A 26,358-nucleotide genomic window follows, 5' to 3' on the forward strand; every position below is an offset into this window, starting at 1 on the left:
TACACATAAATAAAAATAGTAAGAACAAATATTTTATAAGAATTTCTGGATATAATGGTATAACACTTTAAAATTAATCCCAGCAATAAGGAGGCAAAAGCCAATGGAGTTCTGTGAGTTCGAAGCTAGCCTAACCTACAGAGCAAATTCCAGGATAGCCTGTGCTACACAGCGAGCTCCTGTCTCATCATTTAGACAAAGCATAAGTTCCAGTTGTAGCTACCAGGCTCTGGTAACATGGATGGTCCTTGTGGACAGGCAACCTTTAAGAACCAGTAGCAAGCAAATGTCTCTGACTTACAGCATAGGGCAGTCCACCGATGGTAACAGAATGGGCTGAGGCAGGCTGCTCAGCTGACAGAGTGCCTGCCTAGCATTTGTGAAACCCTGGGTTCAACAGTATAAACTAGGAGGGGTGGCGTGTGCCTGAAATCCCATCAGCACTCGGGAAATAAAGCTGGAATATCAATCATAAGTTCAAAATAATTCTCAGCCTTTGAGAACATGAGACCCTGGTCTTTATAAAAAAAAAAAAAAAGAAAGAAGACAAAAATAAATAAATAGATAAATAAATAACAAAGAGGGCCTATCGGACAAGCAATATGTAAACAAAGAAAACTGCAATAAGGAACTGTACTCTCCCTATCTTATCAGAGTCTACCACTGAGGGTTAAAGAGGAAACTAAATTAAATACAGACACAATTTTTAAAAGTTTAAAGGTTCCTACCTGTGAGCACTAAGGGGCCAAAGGAAGCCAGTGCTATTCAGCCAAAGATGACTGTGTTACTAGATCTGTTACCAAGTATAAAGCGGCTTAATAAAAAACAATATGTCAACATAAATTTCAGAAAAGGCAAAACAGCAGGGTGTGGTAACCATGCCTTTAATTCCATGGCTCAGGAGACAGTGGCAGGCAGGGGTTCCAGGCCAGCCATGACTACATCAAGAGAGCCTGTCTTTAAAAAAATATATATATATAAAAAACGTTTTTAAGAATGGCCAATATTGTTGTATTAAGAGCAGAATTGTTGGGCTGGAGAGATGGCTCAGTGGTTAAGAGCACTGACTGTTCTTCCAAAAGTCCTGAGTTCAAATCCCAGCAACCACATGGTAATGGGATCTGATGCCCTCTTCTGGTGTGTCTGAAGACAGCCATAGTGTACTATGATAAATAAATAATTAAAAAAAAAAGAGCAGAATTGTTATGACTTTTCCACAATAACATTTATAGAATAAAGACTGAATACGCTAACTGGAGATCATTTTCTTTATAATTCTGTTCTACAGTTATACACAAAAACCATGTATGCCATTATAATCAGAAGTTTAAAATGGCTCAGCAGTTAAGAGCACTGACTGCTCTTCCAGAGGTCCTGAGTTCAATTCCCAGCAACCACATGGTGGCTCACGACCATCTGTAATGGAATCCAATGCCCTCTTCTGGTGTGTCTGAAGACAGCTACAGTGTGCTCACATACATAAAATAAATAAATCTCTTTAAAAAGTTTAAAAAAAAAAGTTTAAAAAAAAGAAAGAATGAAAGAAATTTAAAAATAAATGAAAACCTCGGTAGGGGACCTGAAGAGATGCCTCGGTCATTAGATAGCTCGCTATTTTTCCAAGGGCACTGGGGTTCCCAACGCAACTGGATCTAAAACCTCCATGTTCCGATGAAATAAACTAAAATAATAGCCTTCAGTGGTTTAGCTATCAGCAAACCAGGCCACACAGGGACTGACACAGAAGCTTCAGAGAAACCACGGTTCATCTTGCCCCACACTTGGTCTTCCCTCTCTATGAGTACCTTAAGGGCAACCACTGCAGAGAAAAAGTGTGGATACTCAAAGAGTGACCTTTAAGAAACAGAAAGGGTTGCTTTTAATCCAAACATTCAAGAGCAGAGGCGGGCAAATCTGTGAGTTGGAGGCCAGCTAGGGCTACAAAGTCAGTCCCTGTTTTAAAAAGAAAAGGGACAGACATGAGGACAACATAGACCTAGAAACAATCTATCCACCCTAACGAAATGGCAAAAGGCAGTTAAAGGCGGCTTAGATGTCTCAGCTCTACTCCCCACAAAGCCACTGCTCAGCTGCGGAAGAGGCACAGGCAAAAAGAGAGCTTTGAAAGGGAAAAGAAAACCTGCTTTAAAGTAGATGGAATCATTTCAGTCAGATACCACTGTTCAGCAACATGACTTCTGCCAAATCACACCTTCGTCCTCCTCCTCTAGGCTCATTTCCTAGCCAAAAATAAAGAATAAAATACAAAAGCCACTAAAACCCGCAAACTGCTAAGTTTGATGCCAGCCTGGTCTACAGAGTTAGTTCCAGAGAGAAAACAAAACAAAATAAACAACCCCCTCCCCAAAACCCTCGAACTGATCCTTGTTGGTTATAAATTGCTATATGGCTTCTGATTGATAAGAACAGGATCCCTCCCCTAGCCCCACTTATGGATGACAAGAGTTGTGTAATGGACGGATTCCAAGAGAATTAAATCAGGGCGAACAGCTAGCTACCACTTCCCTTACGGCTGTATAACAAAGTGTGGCACAGAACATTTACCTTATTCAAAGTTCAAACAAAGCTCTAAAAGGAATCAAGAATTCTTGGCAGAATGCTTATTCTACAAGACAATATTCACAAAAACATAATTCCTTAAATTCTTAGTCACTTAGCCAAGAAATTTCCAGGGACGGCGTCAGGTCATGCCAGCATACTATTCACACCCCATCTACCATCCAAAATGAAATGATGAAGCTTTCTGGCTTAGCTGGAGGAGTGCCCATAGCTGCAAGGGTAGACAGAAATGGATCACAGCAGCGACTTTCCCTATACCCAAGGCTAATGTCTATTTTTGCCCTAAATCACAAACACATCTGAGCAACTTTAATCATTAAAACCACATGTAGAAAAGAATTTGTTTTTATTTAGAAGTCGCTTTTTTGTCTAGGTTCCCACAGATATCAGGCAAGCCCCGCTCTTCCACATACCTGTGCACATTCGTGAGCGGTTTAAAAATCATCTCAGGCCAAAAGGGACCAAAACTTATTAAGACTCTACTTACATGTATTGCAAAATTCACATTAGGAAAAAAATCGTGGTGAGATACATACAGCTGCATTCACTTAAATGAACTTAATACACAAAGGTATTTTGAACATGTATGCTGTACAGAAACTAATATCTTCCTCTGTTAAGTTTAACTCCATGCTATGGCATTGAATATCCGACCTCTACTGCCACTTAGAAATCAAAGCCCCGAGCATGTGTTCACACCTCGCTCAATAATCTACACACCGACTGTGTGGAAGGCTTCCAGATGCCAGCACCACACTAAGCCCCAAAACAAAGATTAAAAAAAACAACAACAACAACAGAAAGTATTCCCAAGAGCTGAAGAGATGGATCGGTGGTTAAAACCACTTGATGCTCTTGCAGAGGACTGGGGTTCAGTTCCTAGCACCCAAACCCAAATTAGGGGAGCGGGTTGCGGCTTACACTGCCATGCCTAGGAATTCGACATCCTCTTCTGGCCTCCACAAGCATGTCGTGTATGCACACGATGGCAACAGCTTTGGGATGAGGAAGAAAGAGCTAACCAACAAACAGTATGAGTCTCGGATATGACCATAGAATCCGCCGACACCACCCGCTCATTCTTAGAGGGCCTCAGTAATCAAAGGACCAAAGACCAATGCCAGGGAGAAGCTTGGCGTTGCACATTTAAAACAGTGCTAAAACGTGCTATCTTACATTTGAACCTTTTGAAGCAAGGCTACTTAAAGAATTAAGGGCTCGGGCTGGAGAGATGGCTCAGTGGTTAAGAGCACTGACTGCTCTTCCAGAGGTCCTGAGTTCAATTCCCAGCAACCACATGATGGCTCACAACCATCTGTAATGAGATCTGATGCCCTCTTCTGGTGTGTCTGAAGACAGCTACAGTGCACTCACATATATAAAATAAATAAATAAAAATCTTTAAAAAAAAAAAAAAGAATTAAGGGCTCTAAGATGACGTTTAAGACAAGTTCTTAGACATCTTCCCTTTTGACAGCGAAGACCAGATGAGCTGAAGTGATTCTGCACCAAGTGGTTCAGCCACAACTTCGGTCCAGGTCTTTTCTAAGCCTGACCCCTATGACCTCACTGGTTCGGGTAACAATTCAAGTTCCAGCCTGTTTTTTCCTCAAGAACGCCAGTCTCTTCTAACAGTTGAAAATACACTTCTCTGTTCAATCTAATTCAAAAGCTTAATCTACTGTAAAACTCCCGACATCAAAAAGCTAGTCTGATGGGGCATGAACAGTGACAGTGCACACTACTGTGGTATTTTAGGTTACCAAGTGTAACATAAGACTCCTGACCCAATTTCCACACAATTTGTTAGTCCAGCCCATAACTACTTTACAATGTGGTTGGTAATTACATTACTGAACTGTGTGGTCATACGTCATCAGCTGGGAGAGGTAAAGCCCACCAGGGACTGTGTTCTTTTCCGGTGTGGCTGAAGAACCCAGACCACCTACTTACCTGGCTCTGAGCTAGCTAACTTAAGTGAAGGCGCTAAGGGCCTAAGACCCAGATTTAGACCAAAGTCACTCAAACTTCCTTTCCCCAAGTTTAAGTGTTCCAATGTCCTGGATCTCTTAAGGCTTAAAGCACTATGGATGAAGTTAAATTGACTTCGCGAAATTGTTCTCTGCTCTAGTCCAACTCCCAGAAACTCACTCCCTATTTTAACTTTGTAGATCTGTGAAGCACCTTGGAATCGTCAGAGTCAATCTCTCTCTCTCTCTCTCTCTCTCTCTCTCTCTCTCTCTCTCTCTCACACACACACACACACACACACACACACACACACACACACACACCACACCACACCACACCACACCACACCACACCACACCACAAGAACGCATGAGCTTACGAGCGTCCCCGGGGCATCGCAACTTTGCACCTCTTGGCTGGCGACAGACTTACTTAAGGAAATATCTCTGGCCAGTGGCCGTGAAGGTCATCTCCCACCCGGGGGGCAACGGCAGCTCGTCGGTCACGTCATAGGACTGCTGGCGGAGATGTGCATGCTGCTGTGCAGGGCCTCCAGCGGCGCCCGCACCGGTGCCTAGCTGCAGGGATGCGGGCGACGAGTGCGAGCGGACGTGCTGCGCGCCGCCAGCTAGTCGAGGCCCGGGGTGGCCGCCCGATGAGTCGGTGCTGGACTGGCGCGAGTGCGAGCCGGAATCGGGCTCCTTAAAGAAGGACTCCGGGAGGATCTTTTTCCGCCACGAGCTGGGCTTGGGATTCATGACAGAGTTGAAGAGGGCTTCGAGGTCCGTGTCGAGGTCCTGCGTGACGTGGATGACTTGTTGCCCTGGCGGCGGGAGCGGATGGGGCACCGAGGACGGATTCATCTTTCTACAAGAAAAAAGAAAAATCGGGTCTGCCTTTTAGTGCAAGTCGGGGGGAGGGGGAGTTGTCCTGGGGAAGGACAGAGACAGCACAGAGACAGTTAGGTATGGGTCCAGGGACCAGCCGGTGGGGGAGGGGGCGCCCCTGGCCTCCGAGATTATGCAACTTTCCCGCAGCAGAGAAGCTCCCCTGAGCAAGCAGCCGCGGACCGAGGTCGAAGGTGCCTGCACCAGACCCAGTCGCAGCCTCCCCTGACCAATACGCCCACCGCCGACCCCAAGAGTCCGGACTGCGGTCGTCTAAGAGCCGAAAGGGTGCGGGGCGCGACGGGAGCTACCTGGGCACGCGGGGAAGCCAAGCCTGGGCGCCTCCCGAACTGACGAGCTGGAACCCGGCCCCGGCTGGCAGATCCCGAGCGGATTCCCAGCAGCCGAAGGCTTTTCCTCTTACATCCCCGGAGCCGGCCTCGGGCGCTCGCACTACGCGAGGAAGCGACTGAGAAGACGTAGACTAGCGCAGCCGCCGCGGCTCCCGGACTGTCCCATAAACAAAGTTTGCTGCAAACTCCCACCCCTAGGAAAGAGGCGGGCCGAAAGTGGAGCTGTTGAATTATGCATGACCTCCTGGCTGGAGCCAGCCTGCCCCACGCCCCTCCTCTTCCTCCTCCTCCCACCCTGGCCGGGCTGGCGGGGGTGGGCTGGGCACTTCGCAGCTCCGGAGAGACCGTGCCCCCGCCCCGCCGCGCCGCGCCGCGCCGACCTCTCCCGCCGAGCGCTCTATCTGCATTCCTTTGAGTTTACCACTGACTTGGGGCGGGATCAAAGAGAAAATGGTTCAAGCCTGTTAAATCAAGGGGTTATGGACAAAAACCAAATCGGAGAATAACGGAGGGCTTGCAGTTGAGGGTCTAAGGGCCCAGAATGAGTGTCCGGGCAGGGTGCTTGCCCTCGCCTTGAAGGGAGCGCCCAGCACCCGGAATGTGGCACGGGGCGCCGATCTGACAGAGGTCGGACCGGGGCGCACCCTGGCTCAGGGAGACACCCGCGAGGCCAGACTTTCCACGGAAGGCTGCTTAGCGCTTGTGACCATATTTGGTCTGGTGAGGAGACAACTTGGCCGTTTGGCTTTCAATTGTCTGCAAGACGGTTTCCAAATAGTGCCGCTGTTGCTGAAGATGCGGCTTCGCCAAAGAGTCGATTGTAAACTACCAACTTGCAAGCCTTTCATCGGTCGTTAGTTTTCTCTACGAAGTGAATCTGGATACTAGGAGTTGAAAAAAAGGTCGAGACAAAACTGCGTTCTAGAAGGCCAAGCAATTGCGCCCCCTTCCCTCCTCCCGCGGCATTTGCGAGGGTAGTGGGAGGATTGGAATGTCCCTGGGTCCCTCCAGGGAGCCTGGAACTGGGATGGAACCGGGGCAGGTGGCTAGGATAGAGAGGGTGTGCCAGTGACCCGGAAAAAGCCACACATACTCCCACCCGACTGGACCTGGGCCAGAGGTGGAGACCCCAGCCTGTGGGGAGAGGAGGTCGGGCCTGGTAAGACAGCTGCCGGGAAGAGGGAGGAGGCCTTGCCCGTCCCACTGCCAGCTGCTCTACTCTATTCCTTCTCTCCAAGAAAGGATGACCGCTTTATAAAATCACATTCCAGGAAGCCCCTACCCGACCCCGCAGATTCTAATAGACATTTATTAGATAGGCTAAATGAGGCAATACATGCAAAGCACTTTGCTTAGCCAGGGCTGGATGCAAGTTTGTCAGCAGAACTATATTAAATGCTGGCACTGTGCCTCACCATGTTTAAGGGCGAAATAAAAGTCAAAATTAAATCCACAGTTGAAGGACGACAGCACTATAGGAAAATGAAGACGACTGTGACCTAACAGCAAGTTGAAGGGACAAAGGCAAAGCTACTCCATAATTTTTACTTTAAGAGCTAGAAGAGTGGACAGCACTGTGGCTCAGCTGGAAAAGGTCCTTTCCAGCAATCCTGACAACCTGAGTTCGATTCCCACACACTACATGATGGAAGGAGGGAACCAACTCTAGCCTCCACGTGAGCCCCTCCCCAACACAATTTTTTTGTCCTTTTGAGACCATCTTTGAATAGCTGTATCCTACCCCAGTATCCATACATGACCTTTGACTCCAGGTCCCTTACTGACTGGGAAATGACAGGGTAGTCTTCTACCAAGACTTCTTGAACTTTTCCGCTCATGACCCCCTTTTCCCTGAAACATATCTGACCCCAAACTATATTTGTATAAAATGGTAAAAATCAAAAGATTTACTGATGACCGTAAATTAATCTTAAAACGATTCCCGAGTATATAAAAATTTGCCATTCATTAAAATCACCAAGCTGTGCTTTGGGCTGGGACCGTAGTTCAGTGGCAGGGCGCTTGCCTAGGATCATTCCTTAGTAGTAATAAATAATAAAATGAATGTGGTTGTTTCTATAGACAGAATATACTAATACTACAGGGTATCGGGTGTCTTCAACATTTTATACTTTTTTATTTGATAATTGCCAGTCCCGAGACTGGCATTGTACAAAATGGCAGAAGTATGTTTAGGGCCATTTCAGAAACCGTTGGACAGAAAAGTTCTGTCCTAGTTCCAAGCCCAAATTGCATTTAATGATCTTTTTTTCTTTTTTAATGAAAGTCAAGTCGGCAACTCAGTCATTTTCAACATCCTAACCAAAAGCTGTGCTAATGTGATATACATACTGAGGAATGGTGGCAGAAAAATATTGTCCATTCTGCATTTTTCAATCTTTTTAGAAGTAAAATACTATGCCTAGGAACACCACCACAATTCAAATCTGAGCAGTAGCACTTCAGGCATTTTTCCTTGGTGTTGTATAGTGTGCACAGAGCAGAGTGCCCATGAGTGTTCAGAGCCAAGAGCACAATGAATTCACAAGAGGCCACACAGGCAAGTACTACCAAAAATGCAAGTCATATGTTTGATTTTGAATTAATTTTTGGTTCTGTGTATGCATCCAAAAACTTTATTTTTCTCAAGGCGGGGTTTCTCTGTAGCCCTGGCTATGTCCTGGAACTCTCTGTAGACCAGGCTGGCCTGGAACTCAGTGATCTGCCTGCTTCTGCCTCTCACAGCTGCCAAATTTTCCCGACCCCTGCTCCACAATAGATTACACAACCCAGGTGAGTTCACAACCCAGAGTTTACGAGGATCTGCTTCAAACAGAGAAAGGCCCCTGGATCACCTACCAAGATAAGCAGAGTTGGTTGCTTCCAGGAATCTGAAACTGCCATTTTCCAGACATGAGTCCTCTCTTCAGAGGACAGAGAGAAAGGGAGAGAGCCACTGAGGCTCCTGCCCTTGGAAACAGGATCTTTGTGAGAGGGAGGAATGAACTGTGGAGCTGGAGGAAGTGCCTGGGATGGAAAGGTTACTAATTCAGAAGCTGCAGGGCCGAGGTGAGGATGCCCGAGGCCAGCCCCATTCCAGGAAGGCTCTTATCTCAGAAAGGTGTAAATAGAGCTTGAGATTGGATAACTAAGGATGCAGCCTTTATTCCCTGCCAAGTCTCAAGACATAAACAGCCGAGAACACAGGCGTAAGTCAGAAATGGTTGCTAGCTCAAAAGCTTCCTGTTCCTAAACAGGCATAATCTTTCACCGCATCGCAGGGCAAGCAAGCTGGTATACATTTGTAGTCTAAGGCCAAGGCAGAAGAATCGATCACTTGAGCCTAGTAGTTCCAGGCCAGACTGAGTAGCATAAGGAGACCTTGTCTTAATAAATAAACAAACAAACCTGACAGTATGATTCAATAAAATATGCTGCATCCCAATTCTTCTAACAATAATGATTTAAATAACAACAGCTATCTTAACTATCAGGACTAGTGTGCCTGGCTGGTTTTATGTCAACTGGACACAATCTAGATCTATTTTGGAAGAAGGAACCTCAGTTGAAAGAGAGAGAGAGAGAAAACAAAACCTCCCACAAGATTAGCCTGTGGGCACACCAGTGTTGATTTTTTTTTTTGGGGGGGGGGGTTGATGCTTGATCTGGGAGAGCCAATTTCACTGCAGGCAGTACCCTGGACAAGAGGTCCTGGATGCAGTAGGATACCAATGTTCTTCAGTTCCTACCTTGAGTTTCTGCCCTGTCTTCCCAGGATGACAGGAAGCTGTGAGATGAAATCAGTTCTTTCCTCCCCAAGATGACTCTAGTCATAGTGTTTTGTCATAGCAACAGAAACCTTAACTAAGGCAGTTTAAGTAAGGTTCCTATGCTTGGGCGTAGTGGTGCACACCTTTAATCTCAGCACTTAGGGTCAGAAGCAGGTGGATCTCTGTAAATTCAAGGTCAGCCTGGTCTACAGAGTGAGTTCCAGGACAGCTGATGAGATATAATGAGACTGTCTCAAAAGTTAAAAAAAGAAAGGAAAAAAGGTGTAATTCCTTCACCCACATCACTTCAGACACTCAAGCACTCAAGTCCTTTGCTTCCTCCCTTGTCATTTCAGCAAAATAGTACTACATACTTCACAAAATCCCACATTTAGGGCCAGGAGAGGAACAAGGACAAGCCAGCTCAATCCAGGCGTGGATGGGAGAAGGAAGGGTCCATAAAGTCTTATGCTAGCCTACTGAGGCTTGGTGGCTGCTGGGGGAGGAAGAGACAGTTTTCTTCATGGATGTGTGACCTAAGAGGCTTTACTGAATGACCCTACACCCATGTATGTACAGCCCGCAGCAGGTAGAATCAGTTAGCTTAAAAGAAGATGAATGGAAAGGGGGGAAATGGAGAAGAGGGAATGGATTTGATCAAAACATTATATATAAGTGTGAAAGTCTCGAATAGCAACAGCAAAATGAGCCATGCTGAAGGTACCTCAGTTTGTAGAGTACTTCCCTCCACTGCAACACCCTACTAGCAGGTAAAACCTGGCTTAGTGGGACAGAGCTATAGTCCTAAAACTGGAGAGATGGAGGCAGGAAAAGTCAGCATGGGAAGGACGCCTTCAGCTGTGGAGTGACTTGCCTGAGCTACATGAAACTCTGTCTAAAAATAAAAGAGATCCCGCAGGAAGAGTGACTCACCCCCTAGTCCCAGCATCTCAGCACCAAAACTTCTAGACTAGCCTGGGCTACAGAACAAGACAGTCTCAAAACAACAATAGGAACAAAATTAAAGCAAATTGTGTGTCTTGACTCTTTCACTACAATACAAGCTTTAAAGTACTTGGCTCCGCCTTCTACTACAAAGGGCAAATAATCTAACCTCCCCAACTCACATTTACTAAAGTTGTGATCATCTGTTGAAGCCAGTAGACCATCCCTCCTTTAAAAAAAAATGTATTCTCTCATACAGTACATCCCAACCACAGGCTTCTTCTCCCACCTCTCCTCCCAGCTCCTCCCAACTACTCTCTTCCCTCTATCCATTCCTCCTCCATTTTCCTTCAGAAAAGGGGGCAGACCTCTTAGGTATATTGAACAAACATGGCATATGAAGTTGCAATAAGAATAGTCATGGGACATGGCGGTCCACATCTTTAATCCCATCATTTGAGAGGCAGGGGCAGAGGCAGAGGCAAGTGGATCTCTGAGTTCGAGTCTACAATATGAGTTCCAGGACAGACAGGGCTGCACAGAGAAAGCCTGTCTGGAAAAATAAAAACAACAAGAAAGAAAGAGAGAAAGAAGGAAAGAAAGAAAGAAAGAAAGAGAGAAAGAAAGGAAGGAAGGAAGGAAGGAAGGAAGGAAGGAAGGAAGGAAGGAAGAAAGAAAGGAAGGAAGAAAGAAAGAAAGAAAGGAAGGAAGGAAGGAAGGAAGACTAAAAAGAAAGACTAACCACATCCTCAAATATTCAGGCTGGACAAGACAACACGGTAAGAGGAAAGGGTCCCAAAAGCAGGCAAGAGAGTCAGAGAACCCCCAATCCTGCTGTTAGGAGTCCCTCTAAAAGACACCAAACTAGACAAGCATAACATCTATACAGAGAACCTAGATCAAACTCATACAGGGATTGTTGCTTCAGAGCCTGTTAGTTCCTATGAGTTCTGCTTAGTTGATTCTGTGGACTGTTTTCCGGTGATGTCTTCAAACCCTCTAGCTCTGACACCCCTCCCTTCTTCCCTCCTTCTCCCTCTTCTGCTGGATTCCCAGAGCTCCGCCCAATGTTTGGCTACGGCTCTCTGTGTCTGCCTCCATCGGTTACCTGATGACGACAACTGAGCTAGGCACCAATCTATAAATAGGAATGCCTTCATTGACTCTTTTTTCCCACTAGTGTTTGGTTCTGTCTTACGTTTCTGAGCTATCCAGCCTCTGGTTTCTGGTCCTCTAGTCAGTGTCAGGCTCCCTTCCACCCACGGCAAGGGTCTCAAGTTGGACAAGCCATTGGTTGACCACTCCCACCTTTGCCCCAGTACATCTTGCAGGCAGGACAAATTGTAGGTTGAAGGTTCAATGGCTGGGTAGGTGTCCCAATCTCTCTGCTGGAAGTCTTGCCTGATTACATGACACCCACTTCAGGCTCTGTATCTCCCATGACTAGGAGTGTTCACTAGAGTCACCCTTATAGATTTCTGGAAGTTTCCATTGCACTAGGTTTCTGCCTTGCCCCTCAGTTTCATGTCTCTCCCATGTTCTCTCCCTCTATTCCCCACCCCCTTGACTTGATCCTTCCTGTTCCTATCCTCACCTGTCCCCAGTCCACCCACAAAAGCTATTGTATTTCCTTTCCAGGAAGATCCATGCCTTTCATTCAAACCCTTTATGTAATCCTTCCTTCTAAATATGACCGGGGCCAGAGATTTAACTTAACCAGGAGACTACAGTAGTAAAACTACACCAGAGCCTCCCAACCAAAACCTAGGCAGATTTGCACCTCAAGGGAAAACCACTTGGCAGCAAGCTCACTAGTGCAAGTCTGTAATCCCAGTTAACCAGAGGCTAAAGAAAGAAGACTAAAAATCAAGGCCTTCCTAGGTTACAGAGCAAGCTCAAGGTGAGCCTAGGACACTTGACACCAGACCTTATCTAAAAGTAATATCAGGAGGTTGGAGAGTTAGTTCAGCAGTTAAAAGCACTTGCTGCTCTTGCAGAGGACCTGAGTTCAGTTCTTAGCAGGTACATGGCAGTTCACAGCCATCTATAACTCTAATTTCAGGGATCAGATAACCTCTTCCGGCCTTCATGGTATGGGGCATTTATATAGTGTAAATCCATACATGCAGGCAATCACTCACATAAACAAAAGCAAAGATTGTTTGAGAGGTAAGGAGAAAGGGAGGAATGCAGAGAGGGAAGCAAGTGGGAGAAGAGAAAAGACTGGTTTTTAAGCTGAGCCTAGTCTCCAGCCAGCTCTCTAGCTGAGTGCAGACAGTAAGCACCAGAAAAGCCAACAGAGCCAGGGTGGGACCAGAGTACAGACTTTATATAACAAAATGAATTTTTTTTCTGCCACAAAATTTAGGATTTACATGCAGAATTTGTATTCTAAAGATTAAGAAGGTGGAAATCGTTTGGTTTGGGTTCTGGGTATTAAGCATAGGAGCCAGCTATGCATCCAGCCAAAATGGTAAGAAAAATTAACACAACCCTTGAAAATGTCTGTTATTTAAACCTCATAAAGGCCCATGCAAGACCCAATGCATAATAAATTCTCCCTTTATAGATAAGACACCCAGTCCAATAGATTTTCAAGTATTGTGTCCAAATACATACAATGGAAACATGAAGTTAAACAAACAAAACCAAAAATGTGTGGGTCAGCCATAAACAGTGTGCTTTTTCCCCTAGCACATCGTCCTCCTGTGAGTCCTGTGTGTGAGCTGGCCACTGCTGCCTAGGAATGCCTATGAAGTCACTGTGGTACCTTCTCCCTGACTTCTGGAGAAACACCACGCCCGTTTTTTATTGTATGATAATCAGCTGAGAGTACACTCCTGCTGATATGTAAATCTTACTCTCTACTTTCCACCAGAAGTCTATCACCAAACCCTCCCCCAACACCCTTCCTAATAAAGCTGTTCTCGAGTTATCCTGTCCTCAACACCATCCCCATCCGTTCTCATCTAATCAGGAGTAAATGCTATCCTATTGATTTTTTTCTTCCGACCTCCTCAAATCTGCCCTCCCTGTTACACTTCCACAACAGAATCTTATCTCGAAATGTTCCCAGTAGCCTCCTAACTGGTTTCTCTGGCCTCTTATTTTCATGATGTCATTCCTTGGCTCTGAAGCCTTTTAACAACTGCCTGAAGGGAGGAATAAAGGTCAAAGCTATTAATCTAGCACCTAAGTTCTCTCAACAACTTGCCATCTTCCCAGAATTTTTAATTTGCTTTTTATATAATCTAATAAAGAATAGCCAGTCTCTTAACTGCCTCTCTAGCCTCTGTTACAATGTTTAAATCCAACTTGAAACTGCCTTCTAAACTCTATTGTCATGTTTTCCTTGGATTCCTCATCTCTCCCTAGATTTCCACTGTCCTTCTCTTTTTCATTCCAGTGACATAAAATTAGAGAGAACACTACTATATATTATATTTCAGCCATAACTTCATTATCTCCTGCTCCCTCGACTATATTGCAGACAGCTAGGGAGCTAGAACTGTCATACATTTTTTTTACGGCATTCCCCTGAGAAGGCATCAGCTCCCTGTTGAATGCAAAATTATTCTAATACGATCTTTCCCATTCTGCTTTCAAGACTCATCCGTGTAGTCTAAAAGTGTATAGGGCATCTGTCCAGCAATTGCTACAATTTGATAATGATGTACCTATGAAAAAGACTTCATTTTCTCTTTGTTTTCCCATGCTCGATAACATATTTCTGTACAGGGTTGTTTAGTGTGTCTGGCTGCTAGACCAATGGCTTGCTGTCCCAACTATTCATCTGACATTTTTTTTTTTTTTTTTTTTTTTTTTGGCTCAGGAAAGTCTCACTCACTGACTAGATTTGAGTGGTTGATTCCAGCTTAGGTGAACTGTTAGAAAACGTGAGGTAGCTGTGTTGTTAAAAGACCATGGTCCATGTCTGTACTTGCTGAATCAGTAAGAAGAACATTCTCCTTACTGGGTCCTCACTAGCAACTGAATGAAGAAAGGCAATGCAGAAAAAGACTTGATTACATAAGAGTCCTAATTTAAATATGAGTCCGTAAGACTGTAAAAATGAGATTGATTTTTACTTAAACGTCAAGATGTTTTTCTTGATGTTTTGAACATGTGACACATGCAGTGTACACTAAGCTTAGCCCTAAGCAAACTGGTGCAGCCACCGGTGTCTGCGTTTGCTCTTGAGATGCAGGACACTGCTGTCCTTGGTAAGTGTGTTCATGGCTTGATGACCAGGGCAGTAATCTTGCTGCTGAGGATGGGCAGTACGGTCCCCGTCTGACGTTACGGATTGCGTCAGCAGTGCTGGGGCCACAGGAAGAGAAGACAGCAGTTACCTTTTTGTTGTTTTCTGCTTTTGGAAACAATATCTCACTCTGTGGCCCAGGTAGGCCTGGAACTTGGAATAATCCTCCTGCCTCAGCTTGCCAAGGGCTAGAATTACAAGTAAAAGCCACTGTGCCTGCTTCCTGCCATTATCTTTACCTATCTTTGTGCTTTATGTAAACTGTGTATTCTTTATTACTTTTTTTTTTTTTGGAGAGGATCAGGTAACAAGAAGAGTATGACCTAGTATATCTAACAATTGAACGTAGCCCATTATGGTTTGGTTAGCTATCTGAAGTAGTGTTTAATGAAGATGATATTGCATTCTTTAAAAGGTATTTCTAATATTTTTCATGAAAAAAGAACAATTCAATTAAGCAACATCTGTGGATGGCATAATCATAACTTTGTCCAAAACATTAGAAATGAATGAAAAGATGCTAAAACAATAGCCCCAAATCACGTACTTAACATAAAAATTAAAAAATAATGCCTCTCTCTGTTTATTTATCTGTGTGGATGCACCACATAACAAACTGAGTCACTCAGAAGCCCAAATGATATGGTTATTATTAGTTACTAATGAGGCTGATTGGAGAATGACTTAGCAGTGATTGGAGGGGAATTTCAAGGTGTGGGGATTATCTATCCAGTCAATAAATACTTTGGGGATGGGGGATAGGGTCTTAAGGCCAGGCTGACTACAAGCTGAGTTGAAGCCTGGGCTTCCTGAGTAACCTGCAAATACATAGTTTTATGCGTGCCTATTATGTGGGAGGCCAGAAGCGATCTTTCAAGCTGAGCTTGGAAGGGTTTACCACCTGGTAAGACATTCATGGGGCGGTGATGTCATTCAGCTCCTCCCTCCCCTGAGTCTGGTTCCACCAGCTGTTCAAGCCACCTCTCTTCCCTGGCTTTATTTTTCCTGTTGACAGCTGCCAAGCTTTTACAAGCACCAGTGTTAGCTCCTTCACACCATTCCAGACACCAGTTAGGCCACTGTTGATGGACCAGGGATAAAGTTTACTGGTGGAGTACTTATTTACCTAGGGTATGTGGGGCTCTAGGCTTAGTCCCAGTTCTGATAAAGAGTAAAAGCTCAATTCATGGTTTAAAACCAGTGGTTAAGAGCACTGACTCCGGGGGTTGGGGATTTAGCTCAGTGGTAGAGCGCTTGCCTAGGAAGCGCAAGGCCCTGGGTTCAGTCCCCAGCTCAGAACCAAAAAAAAAAAAAATGGGCTGGGGATTTAGCTCAGTGGTAGAGCGCTTACCTAGGAAGTGCAAGGCCCTGGGTTCGGTCCCCAGCTCCGGAAAAAAAAAAAAAAAAAAGAACCCTAGGATTTATTCATCATATAGTATTTACCCATAGCAAGTTACAATTTTTCCATGCAACTGAATTCATCTCCAAATCCTGGTAACTAAGAGTTAAAAAGTTCCGCTGTTGTAACAATAATAGATAATAAATAGCATATGGTATTATACAGAGTACACATGCACATGCCTTTGGCGGTGACCCTGTGAGAACTGGTAGGCAAGCTATTCAGAGTCCTCTTACAGGAATAAGAAAACCAAGATCCACAAAAGAGCAACAATAACAACAGACCCTGCCCCAAGTTCTTTTGTTTTGTTTTGTTTTGTTTTTGAGATGGGGGCACCACTGCATGGCCTAGGCTAGCCCCTTCACACAAGTGATCTTCCTGTCTCAGCCATGCCAGCTAGAGTTCTGTGATTACCATCCATGACAGTGTCAGTCATGGATCTTCTGAGATACAGACTGCAGAGACGGGAGTTCATGTAGATGTTAAACCAGTGTGACTAGTTAACGTTGAATCAACAAAAATAAACAAGTTTAATGATTTTCAAAGAAAAGACATCTAGGTTTTCAATCATCGACTTGCCTTGCAAGCACTCCTACTCCCCGCAACCCTTACTGAAAATAGACGTTTTCTCATACAACATAAAACTTTCTTTTTGTAATTAAATGTATCTTATACCTTTCAGCAAAGAACAAAGTTTCTTATCTAGCTGTTTTTCAATTTAAAAATTGTTATTATTATTACTGCCAGGCATGGTGGTATACCTCTTTAATCCTAGCATTTGAGAGGTAAAGGTAGGCAGATCTCTGTAAGTTAGAGAGTAGCCTGGTCTACATAGTGAGTTCTGGGAGAGCCAGGGCTGCAGAGAGAGACCCTGTCTCAAACAAACAAACAAGCAATAGCAATAACAACCACCATCACCACCACCACCACCACCATCATCATCATCACCATCATTATCATTATTATTTCCCATGTTGGGTGGGGGGAGGGGTGGTGGCTGAGTACCATAGCACACAGATGGTGGACATCAGAGGACACCTTTAAGTTGTCTGTTTTCTTCCTATTACTGTGGAATTCAGGGGTCAGATTCAGGTTGTCAGCCCTTAATGCTAAGTGCTTTTACAGGCTGAGACAAGCTTCTGAGCACTAATGTTTTCATAGGATTCTTATACAAAAATCTATCTTTCCCATCAGTCTTGCTGCTTCCACCTGCAGAGTCGTGGGATTATAGGAGTGTGTCACCACACTTGGTCTGTGTGATGCTGGGAATGGAATTCAGAGTTCTGTGCAAACCAAGCAAGCGATCTAGCCACAACACCATGGTGGGTTCCTCTTTTAGAGTAGAGAAGTCCATGAAAGCCATGAAACAGTTCTACTCTTGTTGACTCAATGCTAACTAGCCAGATGCCAAATTATCATTATCTCTGATCCTTCAGTCTATATCAGGAAAGAACCTTGATGGACTCTGTCATAGACAGTAATTGCAGAATTTTTAGCTAGGCATAATGGCAGACCCTGTAGTCTCTGCTGCTTAGGTGTCCAGAAAGGGAGATCACTTATGATCAGAAGCTACCCTAGGCCACACAGTGATGCCCCGTCTCACAAACAAAACAAAATAATTGGGAGAGGAGGGCAGGTAACAAAGAAAACAAGTGATTTTTTAATAAGATGGAGATAAATGTTTGGAATTTGATGGCTCTGGAACAGTCTATGTTGATACTCCTGCAGAACTTTTTCAGCCACTCTAGTCACTGAAATATGTCCCCTGGGTTCCAAGACTTTTTGTGTTTATGTTTAAAGACACGAGGAAGAAACAGAGCCTGCCAGAAGTCTCCATCTGTTTGCCTAAAAGGACAAGCATAATCTGGTGAGAGATTCATCCTTGCTTGTGAATCTGCCTCTGAATTCCTGCCAGCTTACTACCTGTACTGTCTCCAAAGCAAGCTGCCGACGTAGAAGAGACCCTCCCCCTTTTATCAAAAGTCACCAAGGGCCTTTGTGCAGAGTCCAAGCTTTTAGCACCAGACACTCATCTCCATCTTCCCCCTTTCACCAGAGGCTCTGTTTTCATTGGTGAGACATTAAGAACCTCTCCTATAGGTATCTTCCTTAAAAGGAAACCTCTACTGAAAAAGACCTCAGTGGGAGTGACTCCTGTCAAACCGCAGTTTGGGCATCAATTGAGTAAATCAATAGCATTCTGTCCTTCTGTCGTCACCCAACCAACTGAAGTCAAAAAAGCATCGCTTGTATCAGAAATTCCCATTCTTCTGAAAATGCCATTGGGGAATATGTTGCTTAATATTGTCAGCTTGACAGGACTTAGGATCACGGACAGGACAAATCTCTGGACCTGTCTATTCGTGAGTTTCTTGATTAGCTAAGATAGGAAAACCAACCCTGAAGTTGACCTCACTGTTCCATGACTGGAGTTACAGATTAAATAAAAGGGGAAAGGGAAAACAACACCAGCTATCATCTCTCTCTGCTTCCCACAGGGAATCCTTCCCTACCATGGTGCACTGTATTCTTGAACTGTGAGCAGAATAAAACCTTCCTTTTTTGAAGGGGATGGGGGAGTTGAGTATTTTGTCACAGCAACCTAATACAGGAGACAAAGTTCCTGCTAACTGGGAGAGAGGAAGGAACCATAAAGGTAAACCAGGAAAACCCTGAAGGTTTTCTTGCCCTTCTCAAAGTAGACAAAGGCAGACCGGTGCTTCTCTGCTATGGTTCTTATAGAATCTAAAGTATCCTGAAGTTCCTTGGGAGAATTCAATTACACTAAATTGACCAGAAACTATACTTGTATTCATAAGACCTGCTCAATCTTCAGTGTTCAAACTACTCATTAAATGAAAAAAGAAAGAAAGGAGGGAAGGAGGAAGGAAGGAAGGAAGGTGTATTTGTGGGAAAGAACAAGCAGTCAGTTCAGACCCACCAGGAACAAGATGCTAGTTAGATGAGTAAGATATGCAGTAGGGAAGAACAAAGATTGAAGAGGAGAAAGAAGTCATAGGGATGTACCTGTGGCACAGCTGGAAAAAGAAGGAAAGTAGGATTAGGCATTGAAAGCTGGAGACTACAGTACAGTTCCAAGAGAATGATCTCAGGCTGGTACAAGTTGCAAGGTAATGACTGTCCATTGAGTGGCCGTGATGATCCACAGTGGCTTGGCTCTAGCGTCTTATTGGATGTAACCAGGGGAGATTGAGGAGAAGGTTCAGAGGGTTGATAGTGCATTCAGTTTCTGAGAGAAACCTCTGGCACTGTCAGTTCACTGGGGGCCTCTCCATGGATTCCATCTGAAACCAAACAATCACTAAGAATTTACCTGTAGGGCTTTACCATCACACATCAAACATGCATGCATGCATTTTAGTATGTAGTCCTTTCTGAGGTTCCTATGCCCATCTCTATGTCTCTCCCTAAGTGAAAACTTAGAAGAGAGAAATTAGTGACACAAACCACAGTTCTTATTTCTGTTGTTTCTGTGGTTTGTCTTGAAACCACAACACTTTGTTCTCTTCCTCCTTTCTCCATATTCAATGCTGTCAGCTCTGCAGGAAGAGTTGATGACCCAGCCTGGTGCTACAACTCAAGTCTCCATTCCTAAAGACACCAGGATCTTGCCATCATACCCAAAGGCTATTAAATGTACCCATTCAGTTATAATTGGGCAAGGAAGTCCCAGGGGCACCCAAGTGAGCTATCTGGTTACAAGAATTTGCTTGGTTTCTATTTATACACTAATAAACCCAGTTCATTTTGGGGGCTATTGATCCCAACAACTATGATCACAACTTTCCTTGCTAACCTGTACCCAGACACAAGAGTCTAGCACATTGATCTGTCATCCATAGATTATAGTTTAATAGTACCTTGCTACTGGACCTCTTAAAACATGACAGTAGAAAGCAAAAGACTCCCAGTAGGTCACAGGGAATGCGATGGAGCCACTCTTGGTTGTACACCTTTGTCCTTAGGTATATACTTCTTCCCAGCAGTCACAAAGTCTCTTATTTAATGCACATAGTACACACTAAAGGCTAGCATCCCATCCCTGCAGTATACTGCTTGCAAGTTGGTACTTTAGTTCATTCCTCACTCCGTCTATGTGTATAGATTCTTTACCCTCATGTATGTCTTTATGCACCATTCGTGTGCTTTGTATCCACAGAGACCGGCAGTAATTGAATCTCCTGGAACTGAAGTTAACAGACTGTTGTGAGACTCCATGTGGGTACTGGGAATTGAACTAGGGTCTTCTAGAGGAACAGTTGGTGCTCTTAATCCCCAAGCCATCTCTCCAACCCCACTAGCTAATTCTTTTTTGTTATTGTTAGCTCTGCTGTAGTTTGAGAGACAGTCTCACTCTGTAATCCAGGATGGTCTAGAGTTTACATCAAACCTCCTTCCTTAGCCTCCTGAATGCTGGGATTACAGACAACACATGCAGCTGATTTAGTTTCTTTCTCTTACATTTGGAAGGAAAGTACAAGTCTGACTATGAAGCAAAAATCCATGCCTGTATGAAAGAAGCCAATTAGTAGATATAAAAATAGAACAAAGGATACATCAGATATTTAAGCTACTAGATACTACTGAGAGGCCAAACATACTTCATCTTGGGACTGGCCTCCATTTTAAAAGAAAAAGAGCCTGAGAACTTAACCTGCAGCTGAACCCAAGCTGAACCCAAGCCGCACCCAAGTTCTAGAAAGAATTACGTAGTTTGTCTTTGACATAGTGTGTTCATACCCCAGAGTTACTTCCTAGCAACAGCCTGTCAAGATTAGTCTGATAGTTCCAGAAGTATTTGCAGACCACCTGTGATTGTTCATGTTTTTCGTTACATAGCACCCACCTGTCAGCTTAAAGGACAACATTCATCACAATAATCATCCAATCAGATCCTCACCAAGCTGGACACCCCCTCACTTGCTCACCACTTCCTATAAAATCTTGTCCTGCTGAGGGCTCAGGGCTTCATGCTCCTGTCCTGCTGCATCAGGGTCAGTGGTGAGCCCAAGCTCAAGCTTGAATAAAAAGACCCTAGTACAGATGGTGTGATGGTGTCCCATATGATTGACCCAGGGAGCGGCACTATTAGAAGGTGTGGCCCCGTTGGAGGAGGTGTGTCACTGTGGGGGTAGCCTTGGAGGAGCCCTAGCTGCCTGGGGATGCTCAGACTGTTCCTGGCTTCCTTTGGGTGAAGATGTAGAACTCAGCTCCTCCTGCACCACACCTGCCTGGATGCTTCAATGCTGCCAGACTCCTGCCTTGATGATAATGGACTGAACCTCTAAACCTGTAAGCTGGCCCCAATTAAATATTGTCCTTTATAAACCTTACACTGATCGTGGTGTCTGTTCACAACAACAAAACCCTAAGACAGAAGTTGGTACCAGGAGTGGGGCATTGCTGTGATAGGCCTGATCATGCTTTTGTTTGGAAGAATGTAGATTTTGGGATTTTTGATTTAGAAAACAGTGGAATGTTTTAAATAGGGCTTAATGGGCTACCTTAGTAGGAATGCAGAAGACTTTGTTACTGAGATAATTTGAACTGTTCCGACCTGGCCCAAGACGGTTCAGTATGTGGCCTAAAGACTGATTTTGTGGTATTTTGGAGAAAAATGTGGCTGCTTTTTGCCATTGTCCGAAGAGTGTGCCTGAGGTTAAGGTGAAGAGATTTAGATTAATTGCTTTGAAAAAGGAAGTCTCAAACAGCCCAGTGTAAATTCTGTTGTGTGGTTGCTAAAATTCACTCTTATGAAGAACAATTTAATGAAAAGAGAGAAGTTAAAAAAGGAAAAGAAGGGGCTGGGGATTTAGCTCAGTGGTAGAGCGCTTACCTAGGAAGCGCAAGGCCCTGGGTTCGGTCCCCAGCTGCGAAAAAAAAAAAAAAAAGAAAAAAAAAGAAAAAAAAAAAGGAAAAGAAAACCACAAAATATATGTTTCAAGTATTAAAGGGACACCAGGAAGTGAAATGGAGCTGAATCCTGTGTTCAAGGATATTAAATCGAATTAAGGAAGTAATGACCTTGGGATAAGATCCCACCCAGCTAAGCTCCAGGCAACTTAGTACAAACCTCTAATCCTAGGAGACAAAGACAAGCAGATCTCTGGGTTCAAGGCCAGCCTAGAACAGAGCAATCTAGGTGAAGAAAAACTTAAATCCAGGTGTGGTGGTACACACCTTTAATCCCAAGAGACAGGCATGCAGATCTCTAAATTCAAGGTCAATCTACAGAGCAAGATCCAGGACAGCCAAGCTTAGGCAGTGAAGGAGTTAAAAAAGAGGAAGCTAGTGATAATGTAATAGACAAGGGGGCCATGTTCCAGGTCCTGGGAGCAGCAGAACTCAGCATCTTCAGTGTCTCTGGCTTTATATTCAAGAGGAGGAGGAGAAGACTACTGGGATAATTGATGCTGGTTAGCTGGAGATAAGAAAGAGATCAGTATCACTGAGGTGAAATCTTCTGAGAAATGTTTTCTGAGAGCACAGAGAAGCTGTGTTCCAGAGATAGCCAAGATTGTACCTCATGCTGCAGCTGTACTTGGTAATGTGTAAGAGTCCCCCAAGTGGTACTGGCTTTGAAGGCATGAAGGGGTCATGAAGAGCAGCTGAGGCTGGGCACTGTGAGAGGCCGTGGGAGGCCACTGATGAAGGTGCAGCCTCAGTTGCAATTGATGGTCCAGGACTGAAGGAGTCATGCAAAGCAGCTGAAGCTTGGCACCATGAAGAAAGCCTGTGAAAGGCTACTGGTGAAGCCTAGTTGCAACGGAAGACCCCAGTGTAATGGAGATGCCAGTCCCATGGGGATGATCACCAAGAACAGCTGAGGCAGTGGAGTGGATCAACCTGAGCGTTACAGAGGGCAGAGCTGGAGAAGTGGAGTCAGCTCTTTGGAGGATCATTGGTGGATCCAAGACATTGAAACAAGCCACGGGCTGGGCTATCTGCTGAGGAAAGCTGCTAACAGGAAGTGGAACAAGCTCAGGAGAAGGAAGCTTGTTACAGTCTACAAAAGTGAAAAAGGAGTTAAAGATCTGAAGACCACTTTGATATCAGACGTGGAGATGGCAGAGTTTGGAGTGTGCCCAGCTGGCTGCCTGTCTTAATTTGGGGATTACAGTTAAGTGATTAGATGGATCTCAGCAGAGACTTTGAACTTGAGACTTTTTTTTTTTTTTATCAGATAGTCTTTTATTTAAATATTTTCTTGTTGCTTCTTTATTTTTCGGAGCTGGGGACCGAACCCAGGGCCTTGGGCTTGGCAAGCGCTCTACCACTGAGCTAAATCCCCAACCCCTTCTCGTTGCTTAACTAGCTGGGCACTCCACCGCACCGCTGTTGATGTCATCTATGATGTCATGAGGGTGGCGGCCGTCCACATTGCAGCCCACAGACTGTGCAGTACCCAGGATCTCCTTGATAGTTCCAGAAAGTTCTCTGGCCAAAGACCGGTGTCTCATCTGCCGGGCAATGTTGACAATCTCATCAAAAGTGATGTTTGCACTGTGTTTAATGTTTTTCTGCTTCTTCCTGTCTCTTGGTGGCTCCTTGAGGGCTTTGATGATCAGGGCAGAGGCAGAGGGCATCACCTCAATCTGGGCCTGTCTGTTCTGGATGGTCAGTTTCACTGTCATCCTGAGGCCTTTCCAGTCACCGGTAGCCTTGGCGATGTCATCACCAACTTTTTTGGGAGACAGACCCAGAGGACCGATCTAAGGGGCCAAGGCGGATGTGGCGCCGACCTCGCCTCCGGTGCACCTCAAGTACACGACTTTGATCTCGTTGGGGTCGAACTTGGGCGGCATGGTGGAGTGGCTGGTGTCGGATGAACCCGGATTCGGGACGACCGAAGAAAGTTGCACCGTTGCCTCCTCCGAACCGAAAGCCGAAAAGTGAACTTGAGACTTTTAACATTGTTGATACTGCTATAGACTATGGGGACTTTGAAAGTTGAACTAAATGTACGTTTTTATTATACTAAGTTTAAGTATGCCTCCATAGACTCATGTTTCAACAAGCCTATGGAGGCCAGAGAGCAGAATGTGATGGTTTACGTATGCTTGGCCCAGGGTGTGGTGTGTCACTGTGGGGGTGGGTTTGGAGATCCTCCTCCTAGCTGCCTGAGGATGCTCAGTCTGTTCCTGGTTTCCTTTGGATGGAGATGTAGGACTCAGCCCCTCCTGCACCATGCCTGCCTGGATGCTGCAATGTTCCCGCCTTGATGATAATGGACTGAAACTATGAACCTGTAAGGCAGTCCCAAGTAAATACTGTCTTTTATAAACCTTGCATTGAGGGGTTGGGGATTTAGCTCAGTGGTAGAGCGCTTGCCTAGGAAGCGCAAGGCCCTGGGTTCGGTCCCCAGCTCCGAAAAAAAGAAAAAGGAAAAAAAAAAAAATAAACCTTGCATTGATCGTGGTGTAGGTTCACAACAATAAAACCCTAACTAAGACAGATGGCATCAGAATCGGGTCATTAGTGGTCTTTTGGGGGTTCACAAACATTTTGAGCAGGTATAACTACATTTCTCTTAAGTTGACCTAGTGTCTCATATGCAAAACACAACAAAGGAAAACATAAATGTTTATCTTTTTTCCATTTGAAATGTAGAAATAGCCATAAAAGCACCAATTTGCTATTTTTTGGGTCCAACTCTGGCCTTTTTAGCTCTTCTGTAACACACTGATTTCAGTGAAGCCTTGTACCTCACGGAAGCCTCTCACCTCCTGGTTGTGGTTTGAGAAATGTATCCCATAGGCTCACGAACTTGAACATCAGATCCCCAGTTGGTGGTGCCGTTCAGGAGGCAATGGGATGTCGCCAGGGATGTGCTTTGAGGGTTTAGAGCCTTGCCTCACTTCTACTCTCATTTTCTGCTTCCTGTGTACAGTTGAAAAACGTGACTGGTCAACTTCCTGCTCCTGCCCACACCCTGCTGCCATGCCTCCCCACCATTTTGAACTCTCTTTATAGAACCATAAGCCAAAATGAGTTCTTTCTCCCTTAAGTTGTTTTTGGTCATGGTATTTTTTACCACAGCAACAGAAATAATTAAAAGACCCTATGGCAATTTGAAGAAGAGTGGTCCCCATTGGCTCATATTTGTGAGCGCTTAGTCACCAGGATTTAGCACTAGTTGAAAGAATTAGGAGGTGTGGTCTTGCTGGAGGAAGGACATCACTGGGAGTGGGCTTTGGGGTTCCAAAAGCTCAAGCCAAGCCCAGTGTCTCTTTCTTCCTGCTGCCTGTGATCTGGATGTAGAACCCTCAGTGACTTCTCCGGTACCACGTCTGCCTGTGTATCGTCATGCTCCATGACAATGGACTAAGCCTCTGAAACTATAAGCAAGCCCAAACTAAATGCTCTCTTTTAGAAGAGATGCCTTAGGCATGGTGTCCCCTCCCAGCAATAGAACGTTGGTTAAGACAGACTCTCCTCTCTTCCTTTCCCTTCTTTTTTATTGAAATAAAGTTGCTACAGACTGAAACCAGGGACTTAGATGAGTGAGGCAAGCACCCAGAGACTGAGCCCTCTCAATGTTAAAAACCCAGGCACATACGCTGCGAGCTGCCTTCAGTCCTCTAGCCTCTACCATCTAGGTATTAACATCTAAACAATGGGAAGAGGAGAAAGGTAGCAGATGGCTGTACCCCAGCGGCCGCTCTTCCCTTCACTCTATTCTCTTCTCTCTCATCTGTCCACTTCTTTCACTGGTCATGCTGACATGGTGATGGTTCATTCCATCCTGTGGATTTCCTCTCCAGTGATGGCCCAGCTCCATCCCTGGAAAATTATGTGTGTGTTTGTATGTATATGGGTGGGCATGCACTTGTGTGTGCCCCAGTGCATGTGTGGAGGTCAGAGGACAGCTTGCAGGGTTCAGTTCTCTTCTACAGTATGTGTTCTGGAGATTGAACTTAGATCATCAGGCTTGGAGGCAATTACCATTATCTTTTCCACTGCTTTCCCAAGATTTCATTTTTTTTTTCCTCTACTAGGGTTTAAACTCAGGGCTTTGAGCATGCTAGCCAATAGCTAAGTACAGGCCCAGTGCTATCATTTTTAGAATCCTTAAAGTAATTTCTAGGTGTTCAAGATAAAAACCCACTGCTTTGGGTTTGGCTTGGGTTTTTATTTCCAGTATCTGTCATTGTTTATTTTTGAGGGAGGA

General features: G+C 44.8%; 1 protein-coding gene and 1 pseudogene across 4 annotated transcripts in view; both read right to left on the bottom strand.

The window, feature by feature from the left end:
- Nucleotides 1-5,950, bottom strand: part of Wwtr1 (WW domain containing transcription regulator 1) — a 119,005-nt gene extending 113,055 nt beyond the window's left edge. The window contains exons 1-2 of one of the 3 annotated variants that reach the window (XR_015660521.1): nt 5,750-5,950; nt 4,984-5,418 (exon numbers count right to left, since the gene is read on the bottom strand). Coding sequence is in view for 2 of the 3 variants with exons in the window: in XM_087619449.1 (XP_087475575.1) it covers nt 4,984-5,414 (431 nt within the window). In the remaining variant the exon portion in view is untranslated. 3 annotated transcript variants of the gene reach the window in all.
- Nucleotides 5,951-23,351: 17,401 nt separating this feature from the next.
- Rpl12-ps2 (ribosomal protein L12, pseudogene 2) lies at nt 23,352-24,080 on the bottom strand (annotated as a pseudogene). Its single transcript, XR_015671668.1, has one exon. The product of XR_015671668.1 is annotated as a ribosomal protein L12, pseudogene 2 (transcript).
- Between the last annotated feature and the right edge of the window lie 2,278 nt (nt 24,081-26,358).

The sequence above is a fragment of the Rattus norvegicus genome, chromosome 2 (genome assembly GCF_021556685.1).
Source record: "Rattus norvegicus strain SHRSP/BbbUtx chromosome 2, alternate assembly SHRSP_T2T, whole genome shotgun sequence".
In the NCBI taxonomy this organism is placed as follows: Eukaryota; Metazoa; Chordata; class Mammalia; order Rodentia; family Muridae; genus Rattus; species Rattus norvegicus.